Genomic DNA, 20,191 nt, shown 5'->3' with positions numbered 1-20,191 from the left:
GCTTGAGAAAGTCTCACTAGTTCTACTCTCCTGGAGCAACCTGTCATCTCCAGAGCTGGGAGCCATGTATAATGGCCAGTGATTTAGAGGAATTTTTTTGTAGATGATCTAGTGGTCTCATGGTTTCTTCTAAGTCTAAACTAGACTTGTGTATGTAGAAACTGATAACATGTTATTTTACTCTCTAAAGGCCAAAGGATCCTCTCCATTAAGGTGATATCTGTTGTTCAAATGAGGACCATTGCACTGTAAAGGTTTTCCAGTGTCTTGAATTATCTGTGTGGTGATAGTGGTGATCATTGTCAGGACACCAGTGTCTTTTCAGAGGTTTAGTGTGCAGCCTCCTTCATCTCAAGGAGGTTTTAGCAGAACTAGTAAAAGTATAAAATAGTAATGGAAAATACCAATAATTTATGGAATACCTTCTACATAAAGAATGTCTGATATTCTCCAGCATGACGTAGTTGTTTAAAATGTGACATATGATAGAGATCCATAAAGTACAAGCAGCATGAAGAAGGTGAAGAGGAAATAGCCCTTAGCTCTTGTAGATCAAGAGCTGAGTAGTGATTAAAACAAATTAGTAAATGTCTTGAACCATGAATGCTTAAATTTTTCTTAGACTTCAAAATCTTTGTCTTGACTGCAGGAGCAGCGCCTGAAATTCCTGAAGCAGCAAGATCAGCGACAGCAACAGCAAGCTGCTGAACAGGAAAAGCTGAAGAGATTAAAGGAAATTGCTGAGAATCAAGAAGCCAAACTTAAGAAAGTGAGAGCATTGAAAGGTCATGTGGAGCAAAAAAGACTCAGCAATGGGAAATTAGGTGAGTTGCTGCTTAGGGAGGTAGCCTGGGATTTTTCATGAAAGGCAGTTCTTAGGAGTCAAAAATTTCTGGTGATTTCAGTGATTCAGAGGAGCTATTTATAGCATTCCAGGAGATGGTAAACTTAACAATTTCACATCTTGCATTTACCAAGAAAACTCATGACTGACCTGGAACAAAATATATTTTCTTACTATATTTTAAAACATCCTGCAAGGCCACCTTGTATTTTGAGCCTAGCATGTCTGCTCTTTAATTACAGTGTAGTTTTTTTCCTTACTTGAATACCTTTGTGCACCACAGTAACTTTTTCCATCCTTGATGTCAATACCCTACACATTTAGTGTGTTATTTTCTTGGCCTATAATAAAGCTTAGCCTGGTACCCAAGTTACCTTCTGTAAGAGGCAACTAATGGCCAAATTGCTGCATATTTGCTTTTTAGTTATGTGAATCTGACCAGGGTCTTGCTTGCTACAGTACTGGTTGGGTGCTTATAGTTTAGCATGTTGATGCAACATTAAGTCTGAAATAAATATTTATTCTTCTGCCTACCTTTTCATCCTCTCTGTGGTACAGAACTTGTTCTTTCCAGCCTGACTCAACTGAAAACATGAATACATTGTTTTAGTAGGAAGCATTTTGGTTGACAGATAAAGCAGAAGTGTTTTTCTGTCAGAGAATCCCTTTTCTGGTTGGGTTCTGTTGCACAAAAGAAACTTATGTTTTGAGACTTGGAAGGATGGTAGAATAATAGAAGATCTTGAAGCATGTGAATCTGTTTTCCTGCACCATCCCCCAGCAGGTCTGATTTTGGTACTTGCTTGCGTTCTTACTGATTCCTTAAACTTCATTCTACAATAGAACAGTTTCAGCAGTGGGAGCAGCTGATGACAGATGTTTGTAATAGACCTGAAAAAGCTCTCTGAAGCCTTTGTTTAATATGACAGCTTGGGTGTTTTGTCACTGAGTTCTTATGACCTAAATTCAGAGTTCCAAGTATCATAAATATGCCTTGTGGTTAAGTGAGTATCTTCCTGCTGAATTCAGCATTCAGTGAATTTAGGCTTCTCCAGATGAATTCAGTCTGGCATTGTGGTTTTGTTTGTTTCAATACTTCAGAAAGTTAAAAAAAAAAAAAAAAGTTCTCTTCCCCTCCCTGTCAGTGCTCTAAGTAGACCAAATTTCCATAACCATTCTAGTGAGCCTGCATTTGCCAGAGCTCAGAGGAAGGGCTGGTGTGACAGGGCAGTGGGTTTGGCTGAGCAGCCCTGCTCTGAGGCCGGCAGGGCGCTCTCTGTCTCCTTAAGTGCTGCCTTGGAAGCAGCCCACGCTGGGCTGTTTCTCAGGGCAGCTATTGTGCTCTGCCCTTCTTTGCAGTGGAGGAGATTGAACAGATGAACAGCCTGTTCCAGCAAAAGCAGCGCGAGCTGGTGCTGGCCGTGTCCAAAGTGGAGGAGCTCACCAGGCAACTGGAGATGCTGAAGAACGGCAGGATTGATGGTTACCACGACAACCAGTCGGCTGTAGCTGAGCTCGACCGCCTCTACAAGGAGCTGCAGGTAATGGGAGGCCAGCCTGTGACCCTCAGCTCTTCTGGGCTCCAAGTTGGTTGTGTTGTTTCTTACCTTGTTGGAAAGAAATCCCGTTGCTCCTGTTGCTGCCAGGGCTGTGTGTGGTGGCCTGCATGCTGAGGATGGAATGTTAGTTGTGCTGAGTTTAAGGTAAAGAGGGGAAGGAGCACACACTGTCCGTACCTTTTCTTTCTGTAAGACTTGGAGACTAACCAAAGTTTTCTCCAGAGGGAAAACATGACTTGACTTTTTAGAAGGCTTTTCTCTTTCCAACGGTTTCCTGTCCTCGATCCTGAAAGTGAATTTGTTTTTATTTTGGTTGTTTTTCCCCTCCTCCCCCACTGCTTTGTGAATTTATTCAGTTGAGGAACAAACTGAACCAGGAGCAGAATGCCAAGCTGCAGCAACAGAGGGAGTGTTTGAACAAGCGCAACTTGGAGGTGGCAGTCATGGATAAGCGTGTTAATGAGCTGCGCGAGCGGCTGTGGAAGAAAAAGGCAGCTCTGCAACAGAAAGAGAATGTACCAGTAAGTGGGGGCTATTTCATAACTAAAACATTAATTCTGTGTCTTGTCTCTACAGCCTGAAGTAAAAACTTGCTTGGGGGAAGGCTGTTGAGATGCTAGACTTGTTGTCTTTATCCATATGTAGTGGAAGTCTTGTATTATTAAAGTCCTTTTCGTGGTACATTAGTGTTAACCTACTTACTCTTTACAAACAAGAAGTCTTATGTTGTCGTGGAATTTTATTTTTAGATTTTTTTTTTTTTTTTTTTGCTATTACTACCTCAGCTTTATAGTTCTCAGAGCTGTTTCAAAAAACCACTTTTGATATTGGAGTATCATTTGCTACTTGTTTTATTCTTTTTTACTTCTTTTTTAAACTCTGTGAATGGACACTGCAGAATAAAATTCTTTATATTTTATTCTTTTTTTTTTTCCCCCCAAGGTTTCTTCAGATGGGAATTTACCACAGCCGGTGGCTTCTGCTCCAAGCCGAGTGGCAGCAGTAGGTCCTTATATCCAGTCCTCTACTATGCCACGTATTGCTTCCAGACCTGAGCTTTTGGTGAAGCCAGCATTTTCAGATGGGACACAAGCTTTGCAGGTACCTGATGGGCCACTGAAAACACAAACACTGCCCAATATGAGAGCTGGGAACAGTTCACAAGCTAAAGCTCCTGCAGGTAATAGCTTACAATTAATATTTTTTGTCCAGACTTGTTTTATTTTCTTACCTCACAGCTCTGTTTTGATGCTTCATCTTTTTTAAAGCAAAGTGTTATTTGAGATGCCAGTATTGCTACTTGCCATTTTTATTGCACCAGTGAATATATTTTATAAGCACTGAGGTTCTATGATTCAATGTTAAAAATTAAGTAAATCTATCAGTGAGCACTTTGAGTTGTTATATGGTGTGGACTATAGGAGGACTTTTTTATCAAATAATTATTTATTTTAAAGTTCTCCTAAGAACTATCCATCAGTGTGTTTGAGTTTAGAGGCAATTCTAGTACATACCTGGTGCCTGGATTTAAAAACTGGCAATGCCAAGTTTTCTGATTGTGCATTTTGGAAACAACACATGTGAAGGATTAACCAACATGACAAATTTTACAAAGGAGGTGGTTTTCTGTAGCACAGAAATAGCAGTGGAGTTACTGGCTTGTTGGAGAGTGAGGTTTGGCCTCTCCTACTTGCAGAGTTAATGGAGATTTGTTGGCTTCTCTCTGTGGCTTTCTCCTCTGAGAGACAGTTCAGTTCAGTAAGAGAGGTCTCAAGAAACTTTTAGAGAGTTGTAAATATCTCTTCTGTGCTATCCTGGGAGAAGACTCTCTTTTCAGCTGGGAGAGAAGAGAAACACTGATCTTCCCAAAAGCGAGAAATGGAGGCTGAGCTTGGAGAATAGTTCTGTTTATTTTCTATCTCCCTTCCTCCATCTCCAATTCTGGCAGATACTGAAGTGAACATTGCACAAAAGCAGTTCCAAGTGTCTCTTGCTGTATTTGGAGAATGGAGGATTGTTTCTTTTTATTTGGTTTGTTCATCCTAAAACTATTGGAGTGGAATTTAAGCTCTAGACCACACAAAATTTGAATTTTTGCTAGAGGAATGCTTGGTGGTTAGCTATTTGAACTAAAATATCACTTCTTATTTTTTAGCATTTGGACAAAAGGACTGCTTTCCTAAAGAGAGGTTTTGGTACTTTGTCAAAATGAAATTTTCTGCCGTTGCTTATTTTTACTGTTTGAATTTAACATTACTTAGGTTGTTTAGAATTTAGTAGAGAGAATTTGATGAATACTTAGTAGGAGATTGCAAGCATTTTCTTAGTGGTTTTTGCAGATCTCTATTCCAGTGAATGTAAAGATCATAGATCTTTAATCCAGGCCCTATATGCACATTAAACACACAGATGAATTTTCTCCTCTTTTGGCTATCTCTGGCAGAGTCTATGCTTTAACGCATCATGTTTTTCTTTGCACAATATATCTTTTTTATACGTAACATTGTATCACTTTTAACTTAGCATGGATACTGAAGGAAAGCTTCCCACTAGAAATAAGCCAGGCTAGAGAAGTTTCTTTTTTGAATGCCTTAAGTGCAGATGTGTGCTATGACAAAGAGTTTTGCTGCTGATTTTGGTAGTTGTTCTTCAACTTGATTTGCATTCTCTTTTTAAAACAAACAAATGAAAATCTCTAACAATAGGTTTTATAGCAGTTAACCTCTGTGTGATTTTTTTACATTGGCTAGACCTGACTCTTACAGAAAAAAACCTCTTCGTAGTAAGTCAATAAAAACTACTATTCTAGCTTAATGTGTTCCACTTAATCTCTCCTAGGTTCCGTAGTCCCCAGTGCAAAACCTTCCCCATCTGCTCCTGACTGGAGTAGTTCAAATACAGACAATCATATTAATCAAGGATCAGCCTTGACTTCAGGAAAAGGAATTGTGACAAGTGAAGGACAAGGTATGTTGTTGTGTGCTTGCCTAATCTGAAAATTTGGAGAATCTAGATGATGACACCTCTCTTCTAAATGCTTCAGTAAATAAATGAGAATTCATTTGAAAGCCCAAAAAATATCAAAGAACATTGCCATTGCTTTGCTATGGTGTTACAGGGTTTTTGAGGAGAAAGAAACCAAACCCACAACTTGCATCAGATGGTGAAGAACATCCTAGTTCCTTCTTACATGCCCCTGTTGAATTTGCATCATACAGCATTTGACAGGCCCAGAGGCCCTTAGTGCAGAGGATGGATGCAAAAAGCATCCCCTGCATACACTCTGGTAAATATTGCACACAGCAGTAGGAAATACAGTATAGTATGCTATACAGTATAGGAAATATATATATACTATATATATATACTCTATATATACTATATATACTACTGTATATTATACGGTATAGAAAACAGGACAACCCCGACGATGGGGAATATATACTATATATATAGTATATATATGCATTATATTATCTACTAATCTAATGGGGAAAAATGATGAGGAGAACTCCATCTTATCAGAAGGCTAATTAGTTACTTTATTTTGCTACATTAATCTATATTATATTACACTATATTACACTGAATCTGCCAAGCACTCAACTCAACTGCCCTGCATCTCGTGACTGTCAGCCGACAGTCCTGACACACACACATGGATTCAACTGGTCAGTGAATCAAAACACTCACACCAGAATCCAGTCAAGCAAATTCCTTCAGGTAAATAGTCTTCCTCAATGCATTCCACTTGTTCCAAAACACAGGAGTAGTAAATGAGATAAGAATTGTTTTTTCTTTCTCTGAGGTTCAGAGAATGTGAATCCCAGAAATATCTGTGGGAAGTTGTCCCTCACTTTTCTCTGTGAAGAGAAATGCGGCTACACAGCAGGACTCTCACCCCTACAGTTGTGCCATCCCTTTTGAAAGGTGTCTCCTCTCCCTTCAACAGCAGCTGAAGGAGAAGCTCTTTTACGAGACAGAGAGAAGAAGGTGCGTCCTTTCTCCATGTTTGACTCTGTGGAGCAGTCTGCTGGGCTGGGCACCCTGAGGAAGAACCAGAGCAGCGAGGATCTCCTGCGGGAGACACAGGTATGCAGGGAGCCCGGGCTGCTGCTTCCCATCTTACCCACAGCTCTTCTCATGGGGCTGCCAGGAAGCTCTGAGAAGTACTGAGGTCAGCTTTTAAAAGACTGCTTCTGAGAAAAAAAACCCTCTTTGGCTTTTAATGGCAATTGGTAACTCCAAATCATTCTCTGCAGTCACTGTGGTGGGAATCTATGGCTGTATTACTTGTACAAGTGTGTATTTTTTTCCCCAAAGATACAAAGAGGCATTTGCATATTCATTTTGTTTTTGATTTTTTTTCCCCAAAATCATCTATGTGCTTGTTTCACTCTTTAATGCAACAGTGTCCTTCAGATGTTTGATAGTAGTAAAACTTGCTGTTTAAACTTTGGACACAGTTTGATCAGGTAGGGATTCACTAGCCTATAACTGGGGATGACAGGTGCTTTGTTGGAGAGGAGCCTCTTACCAACTGAGTGTCTGATATCTCTAGAGAAATCACTGTGCCCTGTCATTGCTCCTGTTTTAAACATAGCTGTTACAGAAGAATTAAAGAGAATAGGCTCAAAGTATTTGAAAACATAAGTGGTGACAAAATGTTTCAAGCAGTTTCTTCCTGGTTTCAGTGATGTTGTAAACCTTATTACAGCAGTAGTAGACCTAAGATACTGTGTCATATTTTGAGGCTCTTTGGTCCTTCATAGCAGAACTCCTAAATCATGTTTTACTGTTTTATCTTAATGATTTTTTTTGTCTTTCAGACAACCAATAAAAATGTAACCAAGGTGCCACCACCTGTCCCCACCAAACCAAAACAGATAAACTTGCCTTACTTTGGTCAAGCCAGTCACCTTCAACCTGCTGATACAAAGCTGGATGGAAACCTGCAGAAGCTGCCTTTGGCTATTGCAGCTGTGGGGAACAAGCAAAAACCAGTGGCACAGCAGCCTTCTCAGCAGATACAGCAAAGAATTTCAGTACCTCCTGCAGGTTCTTCCTCTAGCCAGGATCAAATTCTTCCTTCCTCCAAACAGGAGAGTCCCCCAGCAGCAGCTGTGAGACCTTTTACTCCTCAGCCATCCAAAGAGACTTCGCTGCCACCATTTCGAAAGCCTCAGACTGTGGCTGCAAGTTCCATTTACAGCATGTACACCCAGCAGCAGACTCCTGGGAAGAACTTCCAGCAGGCAGTGCAGAGTGCTTTGACAAGGGCACAGACCAGAGGACCACACTTCCCAAGTGGTAAGTATGTGATTCTCTCCCTCTCTTCTGTCTGATAAACGTCACATGGATGTTCTTTCCACCTGGTCTGTGGGTATGAAGCTATTCTTCAGGGGAGTTAAGTGTGTGGGGGCAGCTGTAAGCATCTTGGGTGGATCTTCCATGCTGTGTAAGAGCGTTAACAAGAAGAGCAGGATTGGGTTTGCAAGATAACTAATGGTAGATCTGGTTACCAGATCAGTTCTGTTCAGTTTTTTGTGTTCTGCTTCTTTGCTCTACATAAAGAATACACAGCCTGAATCACCTTTCTTTGTTGTTGTTCTCTTGATCAAATACTCAAACTTTTTTCCCCGACCCCTCTCTGAACTACTCCACAGTGTATGGCAAGCCCGTGATGGCAGGAGCTGGGGTGCCGAACCAGCTGCCGCAGACAGAGAACATCTACTCCAACCTCCAGGGCAAGCCAGGCAGCCCAGAGCCCGAGATGGAAACAGCAGCCTCTGCTCATGAGAACCATGAACCAGAGAGGATTCCCCGTCCCCTGAGCCCCACCAAGCTGCTGCCCTTCCTGTCCAACCCCTACCGCAACCAGAGCGACGCCGACCTGGAGGCGCTGCGCAAGAAGCTGTCCAACGCGCCCAGGCCGCTGAAGAAGCGCAGCTCTATCACTGAGCCTGAGGGGCCTAATGGCCCCAACATCCAGAAGCTGCTCTATCAGAGGACCACTCTGGCTGCAATGGAGACTATCTCAGCTCCCTCGCATCCCTCCAAACAGGCGGCATCAGCTGCCAGTCCTGAAAGCCCAGTGGAAATCCCAAACCCTTACCTAAGCACGGAGACGGAAAAAGAAACGGCTGCTTCCATGCCAGAAGCAGCTATTGCTGAGGAGACAGAAAGCACAGCAGCAGAGCAGAGTGAAGCTGCTCTTCCCCCTGTACCTTTGGACCCTGTGCCTGAAGCTGTGTCAGACAGCGATGAACTCACGCAGCCCAAAGCAGAAGAGCCAAACCTGGAAGCTCCACTGCCACTGGAGGTGTACATGGAAGAATATCCTCCATACCCACCACCTCCCTATCCCTCAGGGGAACCAGAGAGTTTGGGAGAGGACTCATTCAATATGAGGCCTCCTGAAGTTACTGGGCAGTTTTCCTTGCCTCCTGTAAGTATTAGCTTACAACTGGGGTGCCCTGTCAATAAATCATCTCAAGTGCTGCCATAAACCCTGTGCATTGTGTTGCAGAGCTCAAGCAGATGTGGGAGAACAGTCACACAGTCTAGAAGTCTCTCTGTTGGTATCTGTTCTATTTGTGTGATGCTCTTATCTCCAGACATAAAAAGTCTCTCTTATCCCTAGAATTAATGACATAATGAAAAGTTTCAAATGGAATACCCAAATAGTTAAACTCTACAGAGCTGTAAAGAATCCTTCCTTCTAGAAGTCTGCTTACACCGAGATTTTACTTCCTTTTTAAGAAAATTAAAGCTGATTTTTTTGCTTTCCCCTCGAGGTACAGATACAGATTTCACAAGCATTTCCCACTATTGCTAGTATGAGCTGGGGACTAATTTTCTTAATCCTGGATTGCATTTGTTTATCTGAAAGTGCCTTTCTTGAAAAATATGTAGGAACAGACTTCTTTAGTTTCTATCTAAAAAACTCATTTGTAGATATCAGCTGTTTGTACTTCTTCTACTGAATGTTTCCTGAATTTCTTTGAAATCTGATTTACCATCAGTCTACTCTCAAGTTGCATCAAAACGGAGTCTTTTGGGGCTCGGAGGAGGCAGCATTTTTACTATTTTATTTTGCAAGTTTGTATCTGTGTGAGGTATGATGTTATCTCACTGTTGCAGAACAAAAACGCTTAATGTTTTTGGCTTCTCAAAGACTTTCTTTAAAAACCTGTCAAGAGTAGAGTTTTGATAACAGTTTTCATAACCTGATACATGAAAGTGGTTTTTTCCTCTATCACTTCAGTGCAGAGGAGTTAAAACATTTAAATGTTCTTTTTAACCTTGTAATTTGTGCATGGAGTAGACATTTCGTGTGTTCATGCTTTAAAGATTTTGTTCTTGCTCCCTTTTACAAGGAAACTTGAGTGGTAGAATTTCCTGAATTGTGAGAACTCACTTCTGTGTTTTGTAGTATTTCTGCAATGATGAGAAGAAACCAGCCCAACTTCTTGATTTCATATTTAAATCCGTGGGTTGTTCTGCCAGGCTTGCTCTTGGAAAAGCCTCTACTTTTGATATTACCTACAAATCCACAGGCAGAAGAGCATTTTATGGGAATCTCTACTTAAATGTCTTATCTCCACATGCCTGCTCTTGCAGAATATGAGTCAGTTCTATTCATCTTTGCCTGGACATCTGTCAGAAATTTACATACCCTCGTGAATAGTCTTATTGCTGCTGCCCAGGCAGCTGGGCGAGCGCTGAGCTAATGCGAGCATGTTCCCTAAAGGAGTGGGTACAAACTCAGCTATAGAAATACTTGGGAATCAATGGGAGCATCTAAAGCAATTCTACACTTGGTTCTGTATTTTTCCAAAACCATTTTCCGTCACTGTTTGCTCCTGCTAATCTCTGGTATACTTATAAAAATGTTAGAACTTCAGATCAGCACTTACATTAGTGTAGTTTGTGGAGTGTGCTGCTTGGTTTGTCTAGCAGCTATGAGAGTTAATGGTAAAATTGTCCAAAAACAAACAAAAAAAATTGCATCTTTTCCTGATCTTTGGTAGTTTCGCTGCTTTGTTTGATCAAGGTAACTTCTGTATGAGAGTTGAATAATGACCTTGTCCAGAGATAAAGGCAGAGATCTTTTGTAACATGGTTAACCTAATATATTCCCAGTGTGTTTGGGCATTGGTAAAAATTACTGTAAATTTCCTATTAAACACTTTTCTCGTTGATAATTTCTGCTGTCATTCCCAAATAACCAATTTGGCATTCATCATCTTTCCAGGAAAAAAAGTGTCTGTAACTTGTGTTACCTTTTCACAGGGGAAGAGGACGAACTTGCGTAAGACTGGCTCCGAAAGGATTGGCCATGGAATGAGAGTGAAGTTCAATCCCTTGGCATTGCTTCTGGATTCATCTTTGGAGGGGGAGTTTGACCTTGTGCAGAGAATAATTTATGAGGTACAAATGCTAATTTGTAAGACAAGGAATTTCAGTCCTGGTTGAAACTGGGAAGTCATAGTTTTTCTGGACTAGTGCAGAACCTAGATCTTGAGGAGATTAAATCCTAACAGGTTCCAAGTGATCATACTTGGAGACTGATTTTAAGTGTGTTAAATCCACTGTGGATTTTTAGCATCAAGACAATAGATTTGCAGGACACCTTTTTCTCATTTTTTTCATAGAGTGTTTCATTCCCTGTCTGGCATGTTATCAGATAATTTGGTAGGCAAAATCCATGTGAACTTTGCTCACAGTTAAATAAACATATATCAGAAATCTATTGAAAGTACTTTTAGTAAGTTATCAAGATCCTGTTTCTCTGAACCACACTGTTAAAGGGAGACTGCAAGCTTAAATATGGATCTTGGTACACAGTTGATAGTGAATGTAGTCTTGCTCATGTCCTTCCTAGAAATACGTCACAAATTCATATTTCAGAATAATACAGCTGATTTTTGTATGAGAAGAGATGTTTATTCCAGAGAGTTTCACCTGAATGTGATTGTTCCTTTCTGGCTGGCCAGGTGGAAGATCCTAGCATGCCCAATGATGAAGGAATTACTGCTCTGCACAACGCTGTGTGTGCCGGGCACACGGAAATTGTGAAGTTCCTGGTGCAGTTTGGGGTGAACGTGAATGCTGCAGACAGTGATGGATGGTAAGGCTTTCATTAAGTGCCTCCTTATGGATGTTCTCCACCAGAGTCAGGACTTGGGAGCTACTGCAGGTCCCTCAGAATGTCCCTTGCTTTTTTCCTGTGGAGCTGGCAATGACTTTTCTTTCCAAAGCAGAGCAACAGCAGTTCTCTGTGGGGCATTATATGGGACTGTGCAGATGGGAAAATAGGGAAATTAAAGCAATATTCCCTGTATGAAAAAACCATTGTAGGGCTGGACACATTTGTCAGGAAATTGCTCTGTTTCTTTGAGATATTGAAGACAGCTTATAATGAGCCTTATGCTGAAATTCCCAATAGGTTATCCTCTGTGAGATAACCTATAACTTACCTGTGCTCTGGGCAGTGTCTAGCCCTGCAGACTCTCCCCTGTCCTTTGTCCAATAATCAGCCAACTTGAAACCAAAATAAGGTGGAAAACCATAACCTTCAAACAAGGCTTGCAGCTGATAATGTGTTACAAATCCTTTTTACAAATAACTAGGGAGATTATTTATGGAAGGCGGGTGCAGGGGGTAGTGATTTTACTGCTATTTCTGCCTATAACAGAAGTGCTTGAGGCCTAAAACTGAATAAAGATGCTTGTGCTCCCTCCACCTGAGGGGTTATCACAATTACATGCACTTGTCACGAAGTCAAATCTTGAAGTAATTATCTAGATTGTAAGAGGCATGATGTCAGGAAGATTTCTGAGTGGGTTTTCAATATTGATTAATTGTTGAATTTTTAGTGCCTTAATGAATGTTCCTAAAATGTAATGTGTGGCGCTAACTGTTGTTGGTTTCTCTGGGTCTGGGTTGAAGGCACTGGGGATGGTAGTTTCATGTTCAGACTCAAGTGTTTATTTTTTTTTATCAGTAAAACAGTCTCACAACCATGAGTTCAGCAGCAAGGCACACAATGGCCAACAATCTCTTGTTACAAGGTCTTTTAAGACTAAACTATCCAATTAAGAACTGACACCTAGATTATTTTCCCTTTTAACCCAATAGCTGATCCCTGGAAGCCCACAATGTGGACTTTTCTGCCCAATTACAAAATGCCACCCGAACCCATGAAGAAGAAACCCAGGACAACACCCTGTGCCTCCATCTTGCTTCCATCCACAACATAATAAAAATTCCAAAACCTAAATTTCTCATCAAGTGATACACCTACACTACTGTGTATAATCTATTTCACACTTTTGTGGATTCTAGTCTGTCTTGAAGTCTAGGAAACTTTCTCCGTGAATGAGGGTCAAAGTCAGTGCTCCCCTGGGGGTCAGGACACCCCAGAGCAGACAGAGAAATATTCTCTGTGCCCTGGGTTTCCACAGTAATGGATTACAGAAAGGAAGAATAACTGGAGATCTGTATGGAACTTAGCTTTGGGGCTCAAGCAGCTCTCAGTAGCTCCTGTTACCTGTGAAAAGTGATTGCTCTTGACGTGCTGAATGAGGTGCTGTGCTGGGCAGCCCTCAGCAGGGCAGGGCTGAGTGCTCAGGTCCTGCAGGCTGCAGGATGCTGTTTGCTCCCAGGGCTCTGTCAGCACTCTGTGAGCACTGAGAGTGAAGTGCCATCACTTCTTGCTTGTGCTTGCCTTGCAGGACCCCTCTGCACTGTGCAGCATCCTGCAATAATGTGCAGGTGTGCAAGTTCCTGGTGGAGTCGGGGGCAGCTGTGTTTGCCATGACCTACAGCGACATGCAGACGGCCGCGGACAAGTGCGAGGAGATGGAGGAAGGCTACACACAGTGCTCCCAGTTCCTGTATGGTGAGTGCCATCCCGAGCCCTGCAGCATGCCAGGGGCTCCCCTGCCACCTCTCACTTCGTTTGTGCATGAGGAGGGGTGAGTTGCACACTCAGGTTAGGTGCCTGTGCCAAAGGTTCCTCTTGGAAAGAGGGAGGTTTTTACCAGCTTCCTGAGTTCCATGGAGATCAACTTCGTAATACTCACCCTGTGGAGGAGAGCTGAGTAACAAAAGGTTTCTTTATATTAAAAGCTTTGACTTAAGCACGTGCTTCAGATACACCAATTGGGTGAATCTTGCCACATAAGAACTTCTTTACATGAGAACAAAAGTGGTATGGATATGTCAGTAGGCAGTTCATAGCTGTTACCTGGTGTCTTGAAAAGAGTATTTCCTAATGTGCACCTTAGAACCAGAAAAGGTATTGCCAAGTTCCTTCCTTGGTGGATTTTAGTAAGCACTGAATTTGACTTTACCTTCCTGACTTTTTTCTTCATTTGCATTTAAAAAGAAATCCTATATTAAGTTTAGATTTTATTCAAATAGTAAAGCTACAGAGATACTATCTTTGAATGGAGAAAACGAATTCCCCCTAGGGTGTGATGAGTATTAGTCAATGAGGTTTTACATTACTTTACTGTATGTTTTGTGTGTAATGAGGTTTTAAATTACTTTTCTCTGTTTTGTATGTAGCTCATGTCCCTAGGCACACACCAGCTGGTGTGTCATCTCTCTGCAAGAGGTTAGAGTAACAGCAATGTAACTCAGCAGAAAAAGCTGTAAAACTGCCTTTCTGCTTTTGTGGCACAGCCGAGATCCGAGTTTCTCTAAGCTGCTCCTAAGCCAGGAGATTTCAAAACAGTCTGTCCAGCTGTCCTCACTAAGCTTGAAAACTGTGTCTTTGGTGCCAGATATATAGTTTTCTCTGTAAAGGGAGGAAGGCTTTTTAACTGGCATCAAAATTTGAAGGCTAAGCAAAATTCCATTTGGTTTTGTATCCAGACTGAGAGGGAGGTCGTCAACACCAAATACCCAAGGAAGATTGCAGGATTAAATAAAAAATACTTGTCTAATATTTTAACCTGGTTTTAACTCAGACATGAATTAGGAGATGGTATATTTGTGTTGAACAGCTCTTGAGGGATTTCTTTCAGGAATTTCTCTAATTCTTAGATTCAGATAAACTGCCCATTGGATCCTATGGAAAGGAGGTCCATGATCTCATTATATACAGCACGAAGAAATCCATTCTTTTTGTTTGTGGGGTTTTTTATGATCTGCCATCCGATGTTTTCACTTGATACTCTGTTTTTTGTGGAGTTTGGGATCTTCTTGTGTTGTGAGATACTTTTTGATGGGTTGTGAAAGGACTGTAAGGCTTTGACCTATTAAATTTGGCCAGTTTTTCCAGATAGTTTCAGTGGTTTCAGTCTCTTGATGGTATTGGCTGTTCAGCTACCAAAGTTCCTTATTGTTTCATCAGAAGTTAGTCCTATTGCTAAGACTGGTTCTGCTTGCCTGTAGTTACTGTAAGAAATTATTCCCTGCCTAAAACTGCTTCTGTAAAAGAAGTTTGGGACTATGTATCTGTTTCCAGAACTGCACTAAAACCTGGCCCTCTAAACTCATTATTGAGCTAATAAACCCTGGTGTAATTTGTTGATTCACCTAATCTTTTTTGTTGCAAATGATGTGCAATATCAAGTAGAAGTACAGGTAGGTTTAAATAAAAGCAATCATCTTCTAGCATTAATTAAATCATGGGTCTGATGCTGCTGAAGTATGGAAATTTTCACTTTCTTAAACGGAATGCCTGTGCTGGCTCTGTTTGCCCCACAACCCTGGTGGGACTACAAACACCCCTTTAGGACACCACATGCATTGTGTGAATCTTCTTTGTCTACTTTGATGCCCAGTGCTTAATCTTCCCTTCCCTGGGTGCAAAGCCAAACCTCTAATTATACCAAATGCAAAGCAAGGGAAGAGTTTCTCTGAGCAGAGCTTATCATGCACTGGAAATAATTTAATATTATGTGCTGAGCTGGTGTGCAGAAGTGAAGAACTTGATTTAAGAAGATGTTTCCTTTAGCAGATGTAGGTGGTAATAAAACACCTTGGTCCAGAAATAATTTAACAGACTTGTGTTTCTGAAGGCAGTGTTTAAAACAAGAAAAAAAAATAAAAATAGTGTCAGAAATTAAGAACTGCTGAGTTAACCAAAAGCAGCTGCAGAGTAGCAGGCAAATCTCTCAGGTACAGGGCTGAGATGCAACTTGCTTTGAAGTTCTGAAATGAAATGACCCAGGTGGCAAATGACACCACAAGCACCAAAATGACAGTGGTGGTCAAGCCAAGTAGGTATTGCTATCTCTCTGTGACAGAAGGAGATTACTATTGCACTAAGAGTACAGAAAGTGTTTCTTGCTTATCACTTAGGTCTAGAAAGTGTGGACACAAACACATAACCTTTTATCAGTCAGTGCTGCTCTCCCCATTTGCCTTGTATTTTTTGAGCATGTTTAAGGAAGGAATCTGTCTGCTGTAAGTAACTTTACAAAGCCACTTCTTCCAGGGCCAATTCTGAGTGGGCAATATGGTGCCAAGTAGGTAGGAATTTTGGGATTTTTTTTCCTGGACTGTCTTCCAGCAAGAATAAAGGACTCTTACCTCCTGTTGTCCTTTTTATTTATATATTTTCTTCTCAGCTGAGCTGCTGTGTTTTTGCAATGTTGCAGGAGTGCAGGAGAAGATGGGGATCATGAACAAAGGAGTGATTTATGGGCTGTGGGATTATGAGGCTCAGAACGACGACGAGCTGTCCATGAAGGAAGGAGACTGCATGACAATCCTGCGCCGCGAGGATGAGGAGGAGATCGAGTGGTGGTGGGCACGGCTCAATGACAAGGAAGGCTACGTGCCCAGAAACCTGCTAGGGGTGAGTCCTGGCTGCTTCCAGAGCCAAAAAACCCCACCCCAGCATGTGGAGTGTACACAGTATTGTGTTCTCCTTGGATCTCTTGCAAGGAAGTGCAGCTTTAAGAGTTGAGAGGAAGGAGGTGACATTCTCCATCTTTATTTAGGGAGTTGAATGCCTTGGCAGAGTGGGTTAACACCCTCTGTTTAAGGTACTTACCACAGATTAATGGGTGCCCAGAAGAACAATATGTATCACCACCTTGCCATACACAGCAGGCCCTAATACCAACTTTGTCTCACCATCTTAAAAAACCCCTTTAAAAAAAAAAAGCCTTTTATCCAAACATGATGTGTGAATAAGGTTTTCTTGAGCATGTTCTCAGGCACATGGGGTGATTTTAGGGCTGTTCTGTGTAGGGCCAGGAGCTGAACTCAGTGATTCCTTGGGGGGTTCCTTCCAACTCAGGATATTCTATGACTTTTTGATAATTTTCTCTGTTTCAAAAAAGTGATGAACTGGCACAAAGGGCCTTCAGAACTGAAACTTGCATGAAGAGTGAGTCATGAGTCCTTCCCTGTGTACACAGGGCACCTTTTGATCCAAGGATATAAACACTGCAAAAATCTAGGTTACCTTTTTGTTCTAGTGTTGGAAAACAGACTACATTGCTCAGTAAAGGCAGATCTTTGTTTTCTCCTATGCTTTTAAAGTAACATTTAACTATGTCTAAGGCCTTACATGAATGGCCTCTCCTTCTCTCATCACCTTTTGTATTGCCTTTTATTAAAAACAACAGTGTACAAATAAGATACTTTCAATTATGTCCCTGTATTTCTCCTCATAGCTGAGTTGCTAGAAAATGATGGCAGATGGACACATATATAAAAATTCCATTAAGCTTTTTTCTACAATTCTAGTTGCCCTGGTGCTGGAGATAAGAGATTCTCCAAGATTAACCACTGTGAATTTTTGCTGATTGATGTATGATGCTTGAAAGAGGCTGAGCCTCCTTCCTCATGCAGATAATCCTTACTCTTAAACTGGCTGGATTTTGCAGAGCAACTCTATCTAATGCAAAATCAGTTTTCATGTCTGTGTCGTTTCCAGGTCAGGCTTACACACCATGTACTGTAAAATTCTGCCTAACATACTACTCCTGCTCAGTTTTTTCCTCTCCAAAGTAAACATTTTTAAATTGAGAGCAGCCATCAGCCCTGCACAGTAAGGTTAAAATGGCAGCTTTTTGATTTTTGCTTGCCCTGGTGTGCATGTAGTGCTTGTTCATAACCTTGTGCTTTGAGCCTGAGCACAGGTAAGAATACAAGGAACATCTGTGCTTCTAGGAAAAAAAAAAAAAAAGCACAAGGCAGCACAGCTTAAACTGGAGATCAAAACTTACCTTTGTAAGCACAACACAATCCCAACAGAATCTTTGGGGAAAACTGCACAGTATTCATTAACTGTGACACTCCTGTGTCTGTTCAGTTGTTCTGAAATATCCTGTGGTGAGTCTCCAAAGCAATTACTGGCCTTTTAATATAGCAGCTGAATTCTGATCTGTGATGTTCACCAAAGAGGAAAACATCTGGTAGATTAATTCTTATTTTTATCATAGTTGCTTTTATCCTTTTGCAGCCAGGTGTACTGAATAAAAACAAGGATTAAATTATCTGTATCAGTGCTCTACCCTTCTTAGTGACTCCCTGGCTCCCTATGCTAATCAGATAATACTGTCAGGTGCTATGATACTTTAACTGACTGACTTCATCTCCAAGAGTGGTGAAGTCACAGCAGGCTGAGACAGACCTTGTGGTGAAGTCATTGGCCTTGTCTTAGTGCCTGAGAAAAGAAGAGAGCCAGAGTCTGCTTAAAGAGAGAGGGGGCAGCATTGAGGAGAGCTTTAAGCTGTGATGTAGACATGCATTGCCAGTTAGAGCACGGAGCATGCATCTCTCCTAACTGGATGAAGTTGTATCCTCCTATTTTCACATGCCAGGGGCCGTGCTTTGCAGAACAGCAGCTGTTCCCTAAGCCCTTCCAAGTGGGAGCCAACAGCTTCCCAGGCATCTTGTCTATTGCATTTGCAGGGAATGTCCCCGTTAGGGCAGGAATGATTCATCTGACCCCATGTTCTCAGAAAGCTAATTAATTACTTTATTATACTATATTATATTAAAGAATACTATACTAAAGAATACAGAAAGGATACTTACTGGATGCTAAAAAGATAATAATGAAAACTTGTGACTCTTTCCAGAGTCTCAACTCATCTTAGCCCTGGTTGGCCAAAGAGTCAAAACAATTCACGTGAAACCAATGGAACAACCACCTGTGGGTAAACAATCTCCAAACACATTCCAGATGAGCAAAACAGAGGAGAAACAAATAAGAATTGTTTTCCTTTTCTCTGAGGCTTCTCAGCTTCCCAGGAGAAGAATCCTGGGGAAAAGGGATTTTTTCAGAGAATGTGAATGCCACACTTGTCCCTGCTGTGTGCTGTCCCAGACTCTGTCCTGTCAGTTTTCCCTCACACCCCTGTGTGTGTGACCAGCACATGGCCCAGGGGTCACAGGCTGGCAGGGGCCAGTCTCCTGCTGGGCAGGTCATTCATGGAACTGGGCACCCACCCTCCACTCTCTAAAGCTCCTCCACTTCATAGTCATTCTGCAGACAGATGTTTCCAGCTTGCCCAAAGCTATGCTGCCATAAAAACTGATAGGTGAGAGAAAGCAAACCTCTCTGGTCCCATTTATATAACAGGGAACAATCCCACATTTCACTGAACACAGAAGTCTCTTGACTTACACAGCCACGTGCTTTTCCTGGCCCACCCATCTGGGTAGAGCTGAAAGTACTTAATTATGTGCTGTTCAATACTTTTGTACTGTATTGACACAGCATTTTTTAAGGTTGCCTAAGACTGCTAAATTCATATTTGTCAGTGCCCTGGGTGTTTTTTATAACCATGCTTTTGCTACTAGGGGTTACATCAGAATTGTAGCACCAAAGAGAGGGGTTTTTTGTTCCTTTATGTTTTCTTTTTTTAAAAAAGTAACCTTTTAAAGTACTAAATTTTTAAACCTCATTTCTGTTTTACCCTCAGCTGTATCCAAGGATTAAACCTAGACAAAGAAGCTTGGCATGAAATAGTATGGAAGCCAGATCCTTGAACTACTAATCATGGATAACTTACAGGAAAAAAAGTCCATTTTGTGTTGGTTCCAATATCATGAGACTTATTTCAATGACAATGTAATTTGAAAGCTATGAAAAATGTGCTTTGAAAACAAATGAAGGATTGATGCATTAGCAAATGGATGAGGGCATTGTACAAGATGAAATAATGCTTACAAGCAAATGAAATTCTGCTGCCTTTGGTCGAATCAAGCCATTATGTTCAAGTACCCACCCAGCTGTCTTCAAACATGGCAGAAGAGAGTTTCATTTCTTTTCTGCATTAAATACAAGGACCTTTTGAAATTGCCATTGAAGGAATCATCATGAAACAGACAACTTGGCTCTGTCCAAATTTATCCCGAGGCTTTTTCCAGATGGGAGAAATTGAAGTATGTGCACAGCACCCAACTGCTTATTGCTGGAAGCAGAATGTTTGTTAAAAGAAGCTAAAAAAACTGAAGTGCATCTGAAGAGTGACAACCCCATGACCAATCCATTAAGCAATAACTTTAAAAAAAGCTGTAGCATCTTAGAAATTCTATGTATTCAAAATATCATGTGCTGTAACAGAAATGTAGTTTTAGATTCCTCTTTTTACAAAGAGCCTCATGTATTTATTGTATTTTGTACTTGGAAGACTAAGTGTAGAAACTTTATGTAGTTCTTGACAATGTATTTGTTTTTACTCTACTTGTTTACTCCACCATTAAACTTTTGTCTCCTCTTAAGCTTTAACTCTGGGTATTTTAATAGTGATTTTTATTACAGATGTTACTAGTAAGACACACTGCTGTTGTACATGATACTAAC

At 41.2% G+C, this 20,191-nt stretch overlaps 1 protein-coding gene across 3 annotated transcripts in view; it reads left to right on the top strand.

Moving 5' to 3' along the window:
* Positions 1-19,902, top strand: part of TP53BP2 (tumor protein p53 binding protein 2) — a 53,181-nt gene extending 33,279 nt beyond the window's left edge. For all 3 annotated transcript variants that reach the window (XM_041425089.1, XM_041425090.1, XM_041425091.1), the window contains 13 exons: positions 650-824; positions 2,204-2,385; positions 2,760-2,924; positions 3,346-3,583; positions 5,242-5,370; positions 6,356-6,495; positions 7,233-7,713; positions 8,070-8,851; positions 10,699-10,836; positions 11,403-11,536; positions 13,143-13,309; positions 16,023-16,222; positions 19,308-19,902. In XM_041425089.1, the coding sequence (XP_041281023.1) occupies positions 650-824; positions 2,204-2,385; positions 2,760-2,924; positions 3,346-3,583; positions 5,242-5,370; positions 6,356-6,495; positions 7,233-7,713; positions 8,070-8,851; positions 10,699-10,836; positions 11,403-11,536; positions 13,143-13,309; positions 16,023-16,222; positions 19,308-19,349 (2,973 nt within the window). In that variant the 3' untranslated portion in view covers positions 19,350-19,902. The remainder of the gene's footprint in view (positions 1-649; positions 825-2,203; positions 2,386-2,759; positions 2,925-3,345; positions 3,584-5,241; positions 5,371-6,355; positions 6,496-7,232; positions 7,714-8,069; positions 8,852-10,698; positions 10,837-11,402; positions 11,537-13,142; positions 13,310-16,022; positions 16,223-19,307) is intronic.
* Positions 19,903-20,191: the final 289 nt, after the last annotated feature.

The sequence above is a fragment of the Onychostruthus taczanowskii genome, unplaced genomic scaffold (assembly GCF_017590055.1).
Source record: "Onychostruthus taczanowskii isolate IOZ18803 unplaced genomic scaffold, ASM1759005v1 scaffold87, whole genome shotgun sequence".
Lineage (NCBI taxonomy): Eukaryota > Metazoa > Chordata > Aves > Passeriformes > Passeridae > Onychostruthus > Onychostruthus taczanowskii.
The sequence above is the reverse complement of the archived record's forward strand: the minus strand, read 5'-3'. Positions and strand labels throughout refer to the sequence as shown.